Source organism: Nicotiana tabacum, chromosome 22 (genome assembly GCF_000715075.1).
Source record: "Nicotiana tabacum cultivar K326 chromosome 22, ASM71507v2, whole genome shotgun sequence".
Classification (NCBI taxonomy): Eukaryota; Viridiplantae; Streptophyta; class Magnoliopsida; order Solanales; family Solanaceae; genus Nicotiana; species Nicotiana tabacum.
In genome coordinates this window covers 58,329,955-58,348,960 of record NC_134101.1, presented here as the reverse complement: position 1 = coordinate 58,348,960, position 19,006 = coordinate 58,329,955, and the positions used below count along the sequence as shown (strand labels likewise).

General features: G+C 39.4%; 1 protein-coding gene across 1 annotated transcript in view; it reads left to right on the top strand.

Moving 5' to 3' along the window:
• Positions 1-3,599: 3,599 nt before the first annotated feature.
• Positions 3,600-19,006, top strand: part of LOC107771737 (transmembrane 9 superfamily member 5) — a 35,057-nt gene continuing 19,650 nt past the window's right edge. Inside the window, exons 1-3 of the mRNA XM_075242882.1 lie at positions 3,600-3,720; positions 3,805-3,887; positions 4,312-4,461. Of these exons, the coding sequence (XP_075098983.1) occupies positions 3,600-3,720; positions 3,805-3,887; positions 4,312-4,461 (354 nt within the window). The remainder of the gene's footprint in view (positions 3,721-3,804; positions 3,888-4,311; positions 4,462-19,006) is intronic.

Genomic DNA, 19,006 nt, shown 5'->3' with positions numbered 1-19,006 from the left:
TACCTCTATAATTGATTCCTATCCATATTCTCCTATGCAAATAAATATTTATGCAATTTTTCTCTTTCAAGTATACATTAAGCCAAGTGGTAGCCTAATAATAAGTCACTTGGTATTGCTGACAATTGGCAATATTAGGATAAAATAAATAAATAATTTAGTGTGGTTAATTTAGCTAATATGATTGTGAAATACGGCATTTCTAATTACATTAGACGTGAAAGATTTTTATGATGTTTGTTGCTAAGTTATGTGGAAGTTGGATGTAATTTTGTGACTATCAACACTATTAATTATTTTATTATTGATCTAATTTCATATTGTTTCACTAATATTTATCAGTTGACGGATTTATATGATACTATTATCTACTATTTCATAAAGATACAAAAAGATAATAAATATTTTTAAATATTTTAAAAGCAAACTTTATTCTGAATTTTTTTTTAATTTCTTCAGATACTTAAAATAAAATTATAATTCAAAAAATAATAGTAGAATTTGGATAGACTTGAATGTATGGCTATGTAGTGCATTTACATGTTTATAAAATAATATCATTTATATACTTATCGTATTTTTCAAGTAATATCTTCTTAAGAAAAAAATATATTTAATATTCTTCGCGTAACGCGCAGATATCAATACTAGTTTTGTTGATAAAAATCATAACTTTTTGAACAACCACAAAGTTATATAGTCAGGGGCGGCTCTAAAGGGATGGATAGTGAGATCGTCGCCTTAGGCCCCCGAAATTTGAAGGCCCCAAATTTATTTTAATTTTTTCTTATTATTATTACTATATATTATATAAATAATTAGTATAAAGAAAAGTGTTACATTTTTTTTTTATTTGATTGAGGTTATTTTATATCAATAAATTCATAAATAATGATAATTTGCTTTACTGATTAATTAGTATATTTTCCACAGCATTCAATTTTAATTTTATTCCTTTTATATATATGAATTAAGTTATATATATCGACAACATAATGAATTTCTTTTACAATGTTCTCTCAAACTGCATGAACACAAAAGCATTCATGCACCATTTTTTTTAGTGTAATTCGACATATTATATTAGGTTATTTATAATTTATTTTAGATATTCACCAATAAGTGCTACTTAATAGAATGAACTACAATTATCGTTTAAATTGATCATAAGGAGTAAATATTTTTGACACCGTTAATACTCAAAACTTAAGTTATTACGTTATGTACGTTTATTTCTTTTTCTTGTTTGTGATGATATCCAAATCAAAATTTGTGGTTCTCAACATCCGATAGTCCACCACTTTATTTTTTATGCTCTTCTTTCTAGTATTTGTTTTTTGAAATTTGCTTATTTTTGTCTTAAATGGTTAATTTATTATTTAAAAAGTAAATTTTATTGTTAGTGTAAATATTTTATAAAATAAATTTAAGGGTCTAACAATATAATTTCGCTGTAGGCCATGAGATCCATTGAGCCGCACCGCACTGTATACCGTTGCCTGGCCTTTAAAGTAATATCATCATGAAAACTACTGAATTTGTCCTCCTTACTAACAACAAAGTAAGAAGATATAAATCAGGAAGCGCGGGAAAAGAGGTAGTACAATCTTGCGTGATAGCGATGGAAACAACATATTGAGTGTACATATGCAACATACTTAGCAAGGGGTGTCAATTGAAATTCTTTTGTCAAAAAAAATATATACGTAGGTAAGTAATTTTATTTTAATATATGTAATTTTTTTTGTAGGAGAAAAATCCCCTTGTTTTTTTTCGTAATGTTCGTAAATATACTTTTATTTACTATGTGTTGTAGCATAGTCTTCATTACGCTGAGATCGTGGCAGATTCCAAAGAGGTATTAATATGAGAAAAATGACAAATTTTCTGTACACTAACTTAATTCATGATTGCAAGTTAATGCTCAAACACTTGGTGGATCTCTTGAGCATAGGTTTGGAGAACATACACAGTGGCAAATTCACTAACAAGTACAGGGGCGAATTGATCTTCCGACTTGCGGGTTCAAATGAACCCAGTAAATTTTGTCCAAACGGTATAAATATGTTCGAAAAATTTATTAAATATCTATAAATATTTGAATGTGAACTCAGTTACTATTAAAAATTTACTTGAGGTTCTTACAGGAACCCATAAGTATTAAATTTTGAATCCGCCTATGAACAAGTAATGGCAACATACTTTTTAGCAGTTTTCCCTCTGTATGTTTTGGACATTTTTTGAAATTAGACAAAAAGCTAGTAACATATACTAGAAAAGCCTCGATTATAATGAAAAATCACAACTTGTTAGTGAATGAAACTAGAAGCACTTCATCTTGTAAAGATGCATATAAACTATCATGGGTCTTTCTAGTCATGCCCCATTGACCCCTTAGATGCGCCCCATGGTGTCCTGGCAAGCCTCCTAACGCCTAGCGAACTGCAGGCAGATGCCAATAGCGCCGCATGCGCAGACTCTGATGCTAAAGACAAGGTTGCTGCCAACAGATCTGCTTCTACCTTGTAGAAATCTAAGTCCTTTCTGTTGTAAATATAGAGTAGTTTTACTTCATGTATTTTCATTATGTCTCTCTAGCTTAATTATGTCAAGTCCTCGAACTTTGGTTTATTTTTTTAAGCATTATTAGGGGGATCAAGCAATCAAACTTTCAAGCAAGCAAACAATTCTCTGTACTGGTGTCTCTCCCCCTCGACACCATGTTGCTTTTTTATAATAGCTTTCATTAATGCAATCACTTTCTTTCATTCTCATTCTCTTTTCTGTTCTCTCAATTGCTCTTGACATTGGTTTTTCCATACAGCACTAACAGTCTCGTCTAGCGTACGGAGGGGACCCCAGTTAGCGGATAGTAACCGCACAGATATCTGTTGCTTAGCCTTACGTCGCCCTTCCAAGGAATCTCAGGAGGCGCTGTGTAACAGTTGGTATCAGAGCCTAGGCTCGACATCGGATGAGGGAACACATTGCCATTACCACCATTTCTAACCATGGTGAATCATGTGAACCGTATTGCGGCCTTTGAAGAGACGGTTAACGTATTACAACCCATCATGAATATGGTACCTAATCTAAGAACCAGCTTAGTGCAAAGGTTGGACGACCTGGACCGCAGGATAGGGTGGGCATAAAATCCGAAAAATCGAATTCTGAATCGGACCGAATTAATTCGGTATTTTGATTTCATTTTTTTCGGTATTTCGGTGTAAAGGTATGGTCCTCGGTATTAGGATCTTGAATTTTCGGTATACCGAAATACCGAATTTTAAGTTGGACTTATAGCTATAGTGCCCAACCCAAGTTGTATATCTAATGCCCATTGCCCAGCACCCCAGCCCAACCCAATAAGGCCCTACTCTCTAGTCTTTCACTTATCTGCTTTGTTCAATTAGGGATTAGCCGATTAGGGAATTAGAATTTAGAAAGGGAGAAAGACAGAAAGTCAGAAACGGCGATAGTTTTTTTCAGCCAGAAGACCTTTGCTGTGAGAATACTAACTACTAAGAGATCGGCTGCTGTGACTTCAAAGAATCAAAGGTATGTTTCTAGTTTCTTCAAAAGTATCTTTAGTTTCTTCAATGGTATCTTTAGTTTCTTCAAAGAAAAATAGATATTATCTGTTTCTGGATGAATTAGATGTAACTGGTTCGAGTAAAGACTACTTTTTCCTTTTATCTTTCTCTACATTAAAGACTTCAGGTACTATTTTTTAGGCAAGCCACTTTTAAACTGGTCTACTGATTTGCTGGATTTTTTGTGGGGTTTAACAATTTTTCTTGGTAGGGTTTTCTTTGAAAGAAAAAGGTGGGTCTTTTGCACAAGATCTGTGTGCTTTCATTGACCCTTCTTCTATTTCGTTTTCATCTGTGTGGTGGGGTTGTTCTTATCTCTTTCTTTTGTGGTCTTCGAGTATTTTTTTAGCTAAAATTAGCTAACCCCTCATTTTTTGGGCACACGTTGTCACTTAAAATTAGGAATCACTTAGAATGTTAGATTTAATTCCTTTGTCTGTTTGTTTCATTGTGTATCATTCCCTAAATTCTGCACAAATAAATTTTTATATCTTGGTGATATGTTTTGATTGTTGACTGAGAAAGTTAGTCCAATAGTCCTTAGTTTGAACATATCATAGTAACTTTTTTTTTTATATAACCAAGTTTACACCTTCCTGACTCTTTAGATATTGCCACATCGTGCATATGACTGTTTTAAAACTTCTATTTTATGAGTACTACCTGTGCTAACTTGTTTGCATGTTAATGATCTAGGAAAAATGATTCTGCGGTATGATCACCTTTAGGAATAATATATAATCTTAGCAGCTATGGATGGTTGCCCCTGCTTAATCTTCATTTTTTTGTGCTTTACATATATCCTTTTGATGAAGCTGCCACTGTGGCTATATCTACTGTCAAAGAATTTGGCAGTGACCTCAAAGAGGTATTATCTGCTTATGGATTTTAGTTTGCTCAGAACTTGATTGCAATATAGGTCACATATCTGTTGAGACTAAAATCCTTCATAGTGTTCTTATCCTATGTTGGTGAAATTGTTCGCCTGAAGCAGAAATATTGATAATGGTGGATGTGGCTCCACTGTTACTAATAGTATGTTGGCATCTTGTTACTAGTTTTTATTTTCTTTTTGCTTATAAATGTATATATATGTAATTACTAGCGTCTTAATAGTACCCAAGAAAGTGATTGTATATAATGATTTGTGAAGTCTTAAGACCTCCATGAAGCAGCCAGAGCCTCCTCCTTTACTGCATACTATTCTGATTGAGATGAGCAATTTAATAACTTAAACAATTAAACGTCATAGTAAAACATAATATTTATAGCCTTGTAATATAAAAGTCATGTGGTCTGAATTTTCTCCTGCAACTTCAACTCTATTTATTTCCCATGTACTGGTCTTGACAACTTTCTTATATACTTTAGTATGATTACACATTTGGAACTTGGAAATTCTTTTCATTAATTATGATCTTACATGGAAGTTCTAGAACAGCTTGTGTGCTCTTAGTTCAACTTTTAATCCCTTAGAACTAGAAGTTGTATAATCTCCAGGATTGAATATAAAAGAGCCATGTCTAATTGTTGAAACACTGCAATTGCTTGAGTAATTATTCTAGTTATTCTTGCTTAGTAACTATTACTTTGATCTTGACACGTCTCTGAAAAATTTGTCGATATCATTTTCTGATGGAACTCGCTGAGGGACTTTTTTAGTTTCACTCGAAGGTGAGAAGTTTTAATATCTGCATTTTGATTATTTTTGAGGTAAATGTACACTATCAAGTGCAATCATGCCCCATGCTCTTAAAGTACGCTTTCATATTTGGGAACACTTTGAGGTGAAAGAAGATAACAGAGAAGTTCGCAAAATAGAGTGCAAGCATTGTGGTCGAGTCTATAATATTCATCCAAAGAGGGATGGCACATATTGTTTAAGGAAGCATATTATGTGTTGTCTTGAGCGTCTTCCTGACATCCGTATTTAAGAATTAAGACTAAGTTGATTCGAGACTATTTAAGAATTGAATCCGTATTTAACAATTTTGTTTATCCATGTTGTATCATTTTTTTAGCGTCTAGACAGTTTCTGTTTCTTGCCTTGAATTGTGCTTACTCCTTAGACCTTAAACTGCACGGAGCATTGTGATCACTGAATTGTGAATTGTGAAAGAAATTGCCAGGCATCAGTTGCACTCCTTAGAATTGTGAATTGTGAATTGTCAAAGGAAATAATGGTGCTTAACTGCTTACTGTTAGCGACAGCGTTGTCAAAGAGGGCTGACCGAGTTAATTTGCTTATTTAACGATTATTAAACCAAAATCGTACCGAACCAAAATAAGAAATATCGAACCGTACCGAAATAATTTGGTACGGTATTTGATATACACAATTGATAAATCGAATACCGAAATACCGAACCGAAATTCTTAAATACCAAACTGAAATACCGAATGTCCACCCTACCGCAGGATACGGCAGGCCGGAGGTGACATCGCAAATATCAGTCATAACTCTGAAGGAGACCGACAAACGGCAACCACAGAGGCAGCCAAACTTTTCAGTAAATTCGAGGGCCTCCAATAGGAGAGGACCGAGGATTAGTCTATAGGGCACAAGAGGCAGACAGAATGACTGCCATGCAACAAACCATAGACAACTTAACATGCCAGCTCAATGTTGTCAACGTTGCATTACAAGGCCTACTTCGGGGTGGCAGAAACCACACCGGGGGTGTTGTGAACCTCGCCCATGTGCCACAAAAACTGAAGCTTCCTGAGCCAAAACCCTACAATGGGGCTCGGAATGCCGAGAAGGTTGAGAACTTCATCTTCGACATCGAACAGTTCTTCGATGTCGTAGGAGATTTAGAAGAAGCAAAAAATGTAGCAATTGTTGCAATGTATCTTCCAGGTGATGCTAAACTCTAGTGGCGGTGAAATACAAACCCATCGGGGCCGGTGAAGATTATAAGCCTTGGGAAGACCTAAAGGCAGCCACACACCTACAGTTTTTCCCCGAAAATATTGAGTACAGTGCACGGAGAAAACTCTGGGAGATCCGCCAGACCAAGGCAGTCCGGGATTACGTGCGGGAATTCTCCGCACATATGCGAGATATATGGGATATGGGGACAAAGACAAACTATTCACATTCTTGGAAAGTTTGAAACCTTATGCCCGTATAGAGCAACAAAGACAAAGGGTAGACATTTTACCCAAGGCAATCTAAGCAGTGGAATTCCTTGGGGACTACCAAGTGGAAGCTCGGACGGAGATGCCTCAACCGCCTGTCCGAGGAGGATACAAAGGGGACCAACCTAGCAATGGTGGCCCTAGCAGAAGTGGTAGGGATTGAAGTGTAACCGATGAATCAATTCAATTAGACGTCGCTTACCTTAATGCAATCTAAAACTCCTTCCTCAGGAAGCAACAATGCTTCGTCTCACAATAATGATCGGAGGAGGAAGCCCCTACAGGATGTCGCCAATGCGGTGGGCCACATTTGAACAATGAATACCCACATGCATAAATGAATGCCCATCAAACTTTTGATGATGGAACAGATGACGACCAAATAATGTTGACTAGACAGAACCAATAGGTGCGTTTAACGTACTTATTTGTTTTATTTCTGAGGCCTTAGCGGGAACCAGTGCCGGCATCTATAAGAATAAGGACTTATGCCCAACCACCAAGAAAGGGAAAAAGAAGGCAGATGAGGGGCTTCCTTTTAACCAAGAGAAGACCATGATGTTCATCGAAATGAATGTGAATGGCAAACCCATTCAGGCGATGATAGACACAAGCGCCAGTGAAGCTTAGGCCTTATGAAGAAAAATTCAACTTGCACATGGTGATCATAGATGACTTCGAGCTGATAGTTGGATTGGAATTCATGAGGCAAAACAACACCATTCTTGTACCTTATGCCGACATGCTACTGATGATGAGAGCAAATGGGGCCAAGCCCTGAATTATCCCATGAATAACTATAAAGATAACCGCAGAGAACATCTCGGCCTTGCAGTTGAAGAAGTGAGTCATAAGACATGAACCTACATTCCTAGCTACCCTCTGTATTGAAGATATTGAACGCTCTTGGGGTCTCATTGTTGCACCCATGAATGAGCTGCTAAAGGAGTTTGAAGACGTCATGCCACAGGACATGCCAAAGCGACTCCCATGTAGGCGCACTGTGGACCATGAGATTAGTTGGTGCCGAGTACAAAGCCACCCGCCCGGGCGCCTTACAGAATGCCACAACCCGAACTTACCGAGCTTCGGAGACAATTGACGGAAATGCTGAACACAGGGATCATTATTCCCTCTAAGTCCCCTGATGGGTCCTCTGTGTTGTTCCAAAAGAAACACAATGGCACCTATGACTATGTATTGATTATTGGGCTCTAAACAAAATCACCGTGATGAACAAGTATCTTATCCCGCTAATGGTAGACTTGTTCGATATACTAGGTAGTGCTACAATGTTCACCAAAATAGACCTGAAGACAGGTTACTAGCAAGTCTGAATTGCTGAGGGAGATGAACACAAGACGACCTGTGTGACAAGATATGGGTTTACGACTTCCTGGTCATGCCATTCGGCTTGACTAATGCTCCAGCCACATTTTGCACCCTGATGAACCAAGTCTTCCGAGAGTACATTGATGAATTTGTAGTGGTCTACTTGGATGACATTGTGGTATATAGCAAAACATTTTAGGAACACCTGGAGCACCAGCGGAAGGTCTCCGACTGTGGGAACACAAATTATATGTGAAGTTATCCAAGTGCTCATTCGCCCTAAAATAGATTGACTACCTCGGGCATGTCATCGAGGAAGGGTGGATCAAGATATACTAACTGAAGATTCAGGTTGTCACAGATTGGTCGCCGCCTAAGGATATCCACGCCTTGAGGGAGTTCCTTAGCCTATGCAACTTTTATCGGCGGTTTGTAAAAAATTGCTCTCTCATTGCAGTACCATTGACAGAACTCCTAAATAAAGTCACGCCTTGGGATTGGGGTCCCCAGCGATAAGAGGCCTTCAACACATTGAAAGCGGCTATGTCTAGTAGCCCCATCTTGGCCAAATAAGACTTCTTGGCCTTTCCTGATTTGGCCAAACTATTCGAAGTACAAACGGATGCCTCTAACTATGCTCTGGGCAGAGTCTTGCTATAAGAGATGCATCCAATTGCGTATGAGAGCCAGAAGTTGAAAGAGCAGAAGGGCGCTATGCCACCTACGAAAAAGAATTATCGGATGTTGTCCATTACTCATGCCTTTAGAGACACTATCTATTGGGAACCTTGTTTGTGGTCAAGACGGACAATACAGTTGTTAGTCATTTCATGACCTAGCCAAAGCTGAATGGCTGGCAGGCCAGGTGGCAGTAACTCCTAGAAGAATTTCACTTCGACCTGGAGTAAAAGTAGTAAACTACAACAACTACAACTCAAAACACTATAAAACTTGCCCTAAAAAGTGATTCCCGTCTATTTATAGTGGCCCAAAATTAGCTGATAAAAATGCCCTTCGGGAGGTTTGGCGGCCGCACAATTCCATGTGCAGTCCGCACTTTACTTGGTTCTGCAAGTTGAGGAATTAGGCAGCCACAAAATTTGGTCTGCGACTGCACTTCAGCTTCTGCGACTGCACTTTTGGCAGGGCTTCACTCTTGGTCGCTTTGGCACACTCTCTGAACTTTTTGAATTCTTGTAAGTGAGACCATGTTTTGCAGGCACACAATTTATGTGCGGCCCACACTTTGTTTCAACCATCATCTGAGCTTTAACACTAAATCTGCAGCCACATAGAGAATTCTGCGGTCTGCGCTTTCTTCTACGGTCGTAGAATTACTTACGTGGACCGTACTTTTGGCCTGCTCCACTCCTTCTTGCCTTTTGAGCCGGAACACTCCTTTTTGAGTTAGATTTCTTCATTAAAGTCTAATTCTCAAACATTCCTGCAATTTTAACAATTTCATTAGTTTTGGGAATATAAATCAACACTTTCGAACTAAAACTAAAGCAAGAAGGTTATAAGTGGTTAAAATCCACAGTTATTAACTCCTCCAAACTTAAGTCTTTGCTTGTCCACAAGCAGATAGATTAGTTCCCACCTCTGCAGAGTGAAAGCTCATTTCAGAGAGTCAATGATAAGCCATTCATACTCAGTTGGGACCAACAATTATCCACAATACTTATGCATTTTCAACAAGGTGACAAATCACATATTATGCACACATGGTTCTAATGTGACATTTGAGATTTAAGATTGACTTTACTCATCAAGGACTCTTGTTCTATCATGTAGATCATGGTGGACTCCAAACTCTTCCTGCTCTACCTTTTATTTGCCAAGCTCACTTCAAGAGTTAGAACTCAATTTTTAGATCAATGAAAGGTTCACTCTTTGCTCACCAAAGAATGTCACAAGTTAGGCTTCAAGTACCATAGGCTTGCCATTCATGTAGATCACCACTAATGTAAGTTTACTCGGTTCAAAATTAAGTAGGACTTCTTTCGAGTTGTAATGAAGGATTTTGGATTAGGGTAGGATACATTTTGGGTAAGTGGTTATACCTTTCCTTAAGCACTCCACATTTTATTTTCTTGGCTCACATTTACCATCTCTTAGAGGCATTTTCTTTTTCGTGGGGGATAAAAAGATTTAGCATTATTCATTCTTATTCATTTCATTATTTTTTCCCTTGATGCTCATACTCGAGATAGTTGCCTCTTTTTGATTTCATCAACCCTCATTTTTATTCTCTTTTTTGGCATTTTCTTTTTGTTCTTTTTCTTTTCTTGCCTTCTCTTTTCATAGAGATCATTTCTTTCCCCTTTTTGGTGCCTTGATACCTTTTTAAAACTTCTCAACTCTCCCCCCAAACTTATGCCTTAAGACACTTATTTCATAAGAGTGATAAGGAAGGTCCGGGTGCCAAGAGAAGATTACGACAGAACAGGTAAAGGCTTATAGCATGGTTACCAAATGAGAAAGGCTAAAGGCTCAAAGGGGGTTGACTAGGGATAACAATATTGGTTGGCAATAGAAAGCTTAAACAGACCAAGGAAAGCCTACAATCATCTCCCAAACCAAGCAATCATCCCCTGGATATTTGGACTAGCAACGAAAAATTACCTCACCCCTCATGCAACTAGACCATAAAAGAGGATAGAGTCGAGAGAAGCTTCTCATCAAGATCCGTAGAAACATGTGGTGCATGTATGGATGACTTCCCTACAACAGTACTAGATATCTTAGACAGCTTTGAAGTAGCTGCCTACATCCAGTTGTTAAGACTCGCCAATGTCTGGAAGACATGCAGAGCAGATAGTGGAGCTGTAGGCATGGGCACCGGCCTTATAACTGGAGTAGGGGCTGCCCTAGGGCTATGGATGGAGCTGAAGATGGTGGCAGAGGCATGGCAGTTGCACTAGAAGAGGGCTCAACAGGATATAGATGGAATATCAGTTGTGTTAGAAACTACCACTGCCAGTCTGCCAGCTCATCAAACTGGCCTGTAGTGGTAGAAGGCGAAGCGCTCTTCTTTGGGTTGGTCAGATCCATCAACGAGTGCCACTCAAACGGCTTCTTTGACTTCACCTTTATATCAAATGTTCTTGGCTCTACCTTTGCATTAGTAAAATACTCTGTTATAGTGCTAGGATAGGGGTAAGCCATATTGGTCTGATGTGCTACCAATGAGATGTTGGCTGATATCACACCACCCATATTGATCGGGTACCCCGCCATGATAGAAGCCATTAGAACTGAATGGGGAATAGGCAAAATATTCTTATTCTGGCTCGGATCAAGCCTGCTACACACAAATATCTGCCAACCTTTTGCCTCAAAGCTCAGTGTGTTCTACTGAATGGGAACCCCAACACTGATCCATGATGGAAGTGAGCCCCGGTGATTCTAAGATCTCAGCTAGCCATGGTCGGGATTCTTCTTTCAAAGCAAACTTCTCAAGTACTCTTTTGGCTCTAATCCTTAAAACCCAAGTACGCGTTCAGCGTGTGCTGGTCAAACCTCACTTTGAGGTTACATACTTTGGTTACCTTTGTCCCCTTGCGGATATAAGAAATGTTGGCATAGAACTCACAGACAAGGTGCTCCTTGGCATATATGACTCTCTCAGTGAACAACATCCAACCCTTCTTTGATGTAAACTGCCTCAACAATGCAGGGTTGTATCTATCTAGATCCTTCAACAGAAACTACCTCTCATGCGTCAATGATCTCATCTGCCACCACATCCTGAAATCAATAAAAGCAGCCAAACTAACAAATCTGTCTTCCCATATTTCCTTCTTCTTTGACCTCTCAACACCAGTGGATGTACCCTCTACCATCATCAGGGACATCCTGAACATTCTGCGCATCTAACTCTGGAACAACTGCTGGCTCGGTATCCTAGCTAGCACTTTTCGAACCCTCGGAAGTTTTGTGAGATGATGCAGCCACATCCATAGGCTCAAATCTCCCCTGTGGCCTGGACTGTGCAACCGCCTGCTCCTCCGAAATAGACACGGAGTTTCCATCAAAAGCTTCCCTAGAAGGGACATAAAAGCTTGACTTAGAGAGGTATGCACCCCTCCCTCTGTGGACTTTTTCCTGATGGTTTTGGGCACACTAAGGGGCAAGGTACCTCTGCCTCCACCCCCTTGAAGAGTCACCTCTACCTTTTGCAGTTTCATCGCGGCCTCGCGATCGAACTATTGTCTGTATCAAAACAAGGAGGATATTTAGTTACAAGTCATCATTCAACACAGTCAAGACTCATGTAGGCAGGGGAGAACATTGTGGACACAGTAGGGTTACTATAGAATAACATGTTGTAGGAAAATGGGAACTACGATCCGAACATTTGTGATGTGCGACTGTGAAAAGGGAGTGCAGTCCGCAATATTTCAAGTGCGGCCGCGCTTCTGACAAAAAAGTTTAGAGGCTCAAGTGCTCTTCTCTGAAGACAGTGCGATGGCCAAACTACAACTGCATAATTCATCTACGGTCCGCCGAATTTAAAGTGCGGTCCTCACATTTATTTTCTCATGAGGTAGATCTCTGAGAGACAATGCAGATATAAATGCGGCCACTCTTAGTATTATGCGGTCCGCATAATGAAAGTGCGACAGCAGAAGCACTCGCCTTCACCAGTTGCCCAAAATAACCAAACTGCGGACTGCACAAATTCAAGTACAGTTGCAGATTTTAAATTTTCACGAACAATAGTCTTTTTCACTTAGATTTTATAATTACTTGTACAAATCAGTATGGCAACATGGTATACACATCAAATCTAACTAACCCAGCCCATTTGAGTATATATTAACAACTACCCAGTATAGATCTACCCCACATGGACACATGGATGAACTCTAATAATAGATGGCCTAAAAAGAAACTAAAGTTTCAAAATTTAAACTAACACAAAGATTAATATGAAGTGAGGCATACCAGATAAAGTGAGTGTATTAGGTGTGTATGCACAGGTAGTGTGTGTGGTGGACAGTGAAAATCTCTCAGTAAAACTTGCAGAGCAACAATGATTATAAGGAGGGTGAAAAGTGTAAAATAAAATCAAAACTTCTATTTATACTTAGAGTTATTGAGGTGGAAAATGACCGAGTGCGGCCGCATAAATCCAAGTGCGGTCCGCACTCTTTCACTTGGGCCTCAGTTCTCTGCTCCTCATGTGTTGTTCGCATATTTTCTAGTGCGGCTGCATAATTCTTCTTGCGGTCGGAGATCAACCGCGCACTGACAGCCTTAAACTTCAGAGAGTTAGGATTTTGACACTTTGGCAAGCTTCTAATTATGCGGTCCGCATGTGAAATGTGCGGCCGCATAAGCACTTCTGCTGTGCCACACGAAATTCAGCGGTCCACACAATTAAAGTGCAGTCTGCAGTTCCTTCAACACTTAGCCATTTTAAGTCCACCCTTCTTGCATATAACACTCAACCATATAGCACACTTCAAATCAAGTTAGAACAAGAAATAACATTTAACTACAAAAGAAGAAGAAAAAAAGTAGAACATGGGTTGCCTCCCAAGAAGCACCTAATTTAATGTCGCGGTACAATATAATGTGAAAGCATCCTCAAGTGAAGTAAATGACCGATATTCAACCTTGTCCAAGTAATGCTTTACCCGGTTACCATTGACTCGGAATACTTCATTTTTCTTGTTCTTCAAGTCTAATGCACCAATAGGTGTCACACTAACAATTTCAAACGGACCACTCCACTTGGATTTTAGCTTCCCGGGAAACATCCTCAACCTTGAGTTAAATAACAATACAAGATCGCCCAACTTGAACTCTTTGTTCCAAATGTATTTTTCATGAAGATATTTCATCCTTTCTTTGTATAAGGACGAACTCGCATATGCATGGTACCAGAACTCATCCAATTCATTCAAGTGTGCAACCTGCAAGTTACAGCTACATCCCAATCAAGATTCAATTTCTTTAAAGCCCGCATTGCCTTGTGCTCTAGTTCCACCTGAAGATGACAAGCTTTCCCAAACACTAACTAGTATAGAGACATTCCGATAGGTATTTTGTAATCCGTCTGATAAGCCCATAACGCATCATTAAGCTTCTTGGACCAATCCGTCCAATTAACATTCACAGTTTTAGACAAGATACTCTTTATCTCCCGGTTAAAAACTTCCACTTGCCCACTAGCTTGTGGGTAATAGGGAGTAGTGACCTTGTGAGTAACATCATACTTGCTAAGTGAAGTGTCAAAAGCTTAGTTGCAAAAGTGTGACCCCCCATCGCTTATGATTGCACGTGGAGTACCAAATCTTGTAAAAATATTCTTCTTCAAGAAAGCCACTACACTACTCCCTTCATTATTGGGTAAGGCGACGGCCTCAACCCATTTGGACACATAATCCACCGCGACCAAAATGTAAGCGTTCCCACAAGAACTCACAAAATTCCCATAAAGTCAATGCCCAAACATCAAAAATATCAATCTTCAAGATGGTTGTGCGAGGCATTTCAGTTTTCTTTGAGATTCTACCAGCCCGTTGACATTCATCACATATTTTCACTAAATCGCTTGCATCCTTGTAAAAGTAGGCCAATAGAAACCACAACTAAGTACTTTGGAAGCTATTCTTGCTCCACCATGATGACCACCATATGGTGAAGAATGACAAGTACCAAGAATATCGCCTTGCTCTTCTTCCAGTACATACCTTCTAATCACCCCATCCGTACAAATCAAGAAAAAGGTATGGTTCATCCTAACAATAATCTTGACAATCTCTCTTGATCTTCTTCCTTTGGTTTGAAGAGAACTCATACGGAATAATTCCACTCACAAGAAAATTTGCCAAATCCACAAATCATGGCACCTCTTTTATTGAAATTGCCAAAAGTTTCTCATCGGGAAATGAGTCATTGATTTCAAGGCCATCATGCGGCCTCCCCTCCTCCTACAAACGAGACAAGTGGTCCGCCACTTAGTTTTCACTACATTTCCTATCTTGGGTATCAATATCAAATTCTTTCAACAAGAGTACCCATCTCATCAACCGGGCTTTAGAATCCTTTTTGCTCATAAGATATCGAAGCGCCTCATGATCCGTGTGGACAATAATTTTGGCACCCATCAAGTACGGGCAGAACTTCTCAATTGCAAACGCAATAGTAAGGAGCTCTTTCTCCGTGACGGTATAATTGACTTGGGCACTATTCATGGTCTTACTAGCACAGTAAAGCAGATAAAAACCTTTGTTGATACGTTACCCCAAAACATCCCCAACCGCTATATCACTTGCATCACATATGAGTTCAAAAGGCAAACTCCAATTTGGAGCGGTAATGATAGAAGTAGTTGTCAACTTGAGCTTTAATAGTTCAAAATCCCTCATACAATTATCATTGAAATTGAACTTGGCATCCTTCTCATGGAGCTTACACAATGGGTTAACCACTTTAGAGAAATCTTTGATAAAGCGTCGGTAGAAACCTGCATGGCCTAGGAAACTCCGCACACCCTTCATCGAAGTTGGGAGTGGAAGCTTAGAAATCACCTCAATCTTCTCCTTGTCAACTTCAATTCCATTCCTTGAGATTTTATGGTCAAGGACAATACCTTCCTCAACATGAAATGGCATTTCTCCCAATTGAGCACTAACTTGGTCTCTTTACATCAAGTCAACACTTTGTCCAAATTTGCAAGACAATCATCAAAATAATCCCTAACCACCGAGAAGTCATCCATAAAAACTTCAAGATAGTCCTCCACCATGTCCGTAAAAATAGCCATCATACACCGTTGAAAAGTCATTGGTGCATTACACAAACCAAATGGCATCCTCTTGAAAGCAAAAGTACAATAAGAACATGCAAAGGTTATTTTATCTTGATCTTCCGGAGTAATGAGAATTTGGTTGTAGCCCGAGTACCCATCAAGAAAATAATAGAAAGCTTGGACGGCTAATCTATCGAGCATTTGATCTAAGAAAGGAAGTGGAAAGTTATCCTTCCTTGTAACTTTGTTGAGCTTGCGATAATCCATTCAAAACCTCCAACCGGTCACCGTTCTTGTAGGAATCAACTCATTCTTATCATTGGTAACCACCGTCATGTCCCCCTTCTTTGGGACACATTAAATCGGAGAGGTCCATGAACTATCGAAAATGGGGTGGACAACGCATCCAACCACTTGATAATCTCCTTCTAGACAACTTCTTGCATAGCCTTATTGAGTTTTCTTTGATGTTCAACGGACGTTTTAGCACCATCCTCCAACTTGATCTTATGCATGCAAAAGGCGGGGCTTATACCCCGAATATCCTCCAAAGTCAACCCAATAGCCTTCTTCCTCTTTTGTAACACTGTCGATGTGGAATCAACCTGCACGTTAGTCAAACAAGAGAAAAGAATAATCGGTGAAGTAGAGCAAAGGCCAAGAAATTCATACCAAAGATGTAGAGGCAATGGCTTCAACTCCAAAATAGGGGGCTCTTTAATGGAAGCTTTGTAGGAGGAGTTTTCCTATTCTCAAGATCCAAAGATAGTTTTCGGGGTGCATAGTTGTACGACCCCATTCCTTACAAAAAGTTCACACATTTCATGAAACCATCCATCTCATCATCATCAAAATTGAGCAAAACAGCCTCCAACATATCACAAACATTGATTATTGCACTTGTATCATCAACAATGACATCGGTCACCAAGTCCACAAAAGAACATACCTCATTGCTATTTGGTTTCCCCATGAACTTACACATATGGAATACCACTTTTTCATCACCAACCGGAAAGTGAGTTCTCCGACTTCTATCTCACAAAGAGTCTTACATGTAGCAAGGAAATGTCTCCCAAGAATGATATGCACATCATAATCAACTTCACAATCTAGAATAACAAAGTCCGCTGAAAGAATGAATTTATCAAGCCAGACCAAAAAATCTTCAATCACACCCAACAGCCTTTTCATGGTTTAATCGGCCATTTTCAACCTCATGGAAGTGGGTCGTGATTTCCCAATTCCTAAAATCTTAAAAACCGAATAGGGCATCAAATTTATACTTGCCCCAAGAAGAGTTTTAGCAAACTCGGCACTCCCAATTATACAAGAAATCATGTAAGTACCGGGATCCATCAACTTAGGAGTCATTGAATGAACAATTGCACTCACTTGATGAGACTTAATAGTTTCAAAATTCATCGACGGCTTCTTGGTCACAAGATCTTTCATAAACTTTGCATAACCGGGAATTTGTTCCAAAGCTTCTACCAATGGCACATTGATTGAAAGACTCTTCATCATTTGAATGAACTTCTTGAATTGATTCTCACCATTTTGCTTGGAAAGTCGTTGAGGGCATGGAGGTGGAGGCATAGGCAATGGCGCCTTCACCTCTTTCACTACCGGTTCCAGTATGTCAATGATGTATTCCCTAGATGGGTTCACCTCCTCTTGAGTCTCTTCAACACTATCATAAATAGCAATCCGAACTTCGTCATTTGCTTGAGCAACATTGTTTGGGATCTCCCCTTCCTGCATCACTTGGTCATCATCGACAAGTCGCCTTTCACTTGTGGTCGGTGCATTCCCGCCTCTTCTACTTCTTTTGATAACTGTCATACATGCCTCTTATTGTTAGCACCCTTTGGGTTCACCACCGTGTCACTTGGTAGTGCACCCTTAGGATGAGAATTTAGAGCTTGAGAGATTTGCCCCATTTGAACTTCTAGATTATGGATTGATGTGTTGTGTGAGGCAAGTTAGGCATCCGAATCGGCATTCTTTTCCATCATTTGCTTGAAAATATTCTCAATACGTCCCACCTCATTGTTTGAAGAACTTGAAGAATGGGAAGGATAAGGAGGTGGGTTGCTTGGTTGTTGATACGTCGGGGGCCTTTGAAAACCCGACCCTCAGTTGCCTTGATTGTTTCCCCAACCACCTTGATTGTTGCCTCCCCAATTTACTTAGTTGATTCTACTCTAATTTTCTTAATTGTTAGAACTCCAATTGTCGTGGTTATTTTGTGGTCGCCATTGTTGTTGATTTGAGCCTTGAAAGTTATTTTGGTGCCCTTGAAAATTTTTCACATATTGAACTTCCTCCTCTTGCTCATTGTAAGAATCATCTTGATCAAAACCGCCATCATCTTTCACATAGTTCTCCACTCGGGTTTGCATTTGTGGACCCTTGGTCCTCTTCTTGTTCACCAAAACATTAACTCCCTCCATAGCATGAACTTGCTTAGGAGCTTGCACTTGAATGAGTTGGGCCTTTGCTAGTTGAGTCATGATTGTTTTCAATTCGGCAATGGCTTGCCCATGGTCTTGCAACTCTTTGTGGAGGAGTATCATATTCGGATCATCTTGTAGGACATTAGCCCGGGATTGCCAAGCCGATGACGTTTCTACCATCTCATCTAGAATGTCACACGCCTACGCATAAGGCGTTGTCATGAAGTTTCCACCGGCTAGTTGATTCACTATACATTGGTTGGTTGTGTTAATCTCACGATAAAATGTTTATTGCAACACGTTCTCCATCATATCATTGTTAGGTCATTCCTTAACCATTATTCTATGGCGTTCCCAAATTTCGTGTAGTGGTTCATTCGGTTCTTACTTGAATGCCAAGATTTCATTCCGAAGGGTAGCCATGTGCCTGGGAAAAAAATAAATAGTAATAAACTTGGCCGCCAACTCATCCCAAGTGTGTATTGAATGGTTCGGTAAACGCTACAACTAATCTAAAGCTTTACCCCGTAGAGAGAAGGGAAAAAGCCTTAGCCTCAAGGCATCTTCGGAAATATTAGTTTGCTTGCTCCCCCAAAATGTATCCACTAAGCCCTTCAAATGTTTGTAAGCATTTTGAGTTTGTGCACCGGTGAAGAAGCCTTGTTGCTCAAGCAAACTGAGCATTACATGTGGATTTGAAAGTTGCCTGCCCTAAT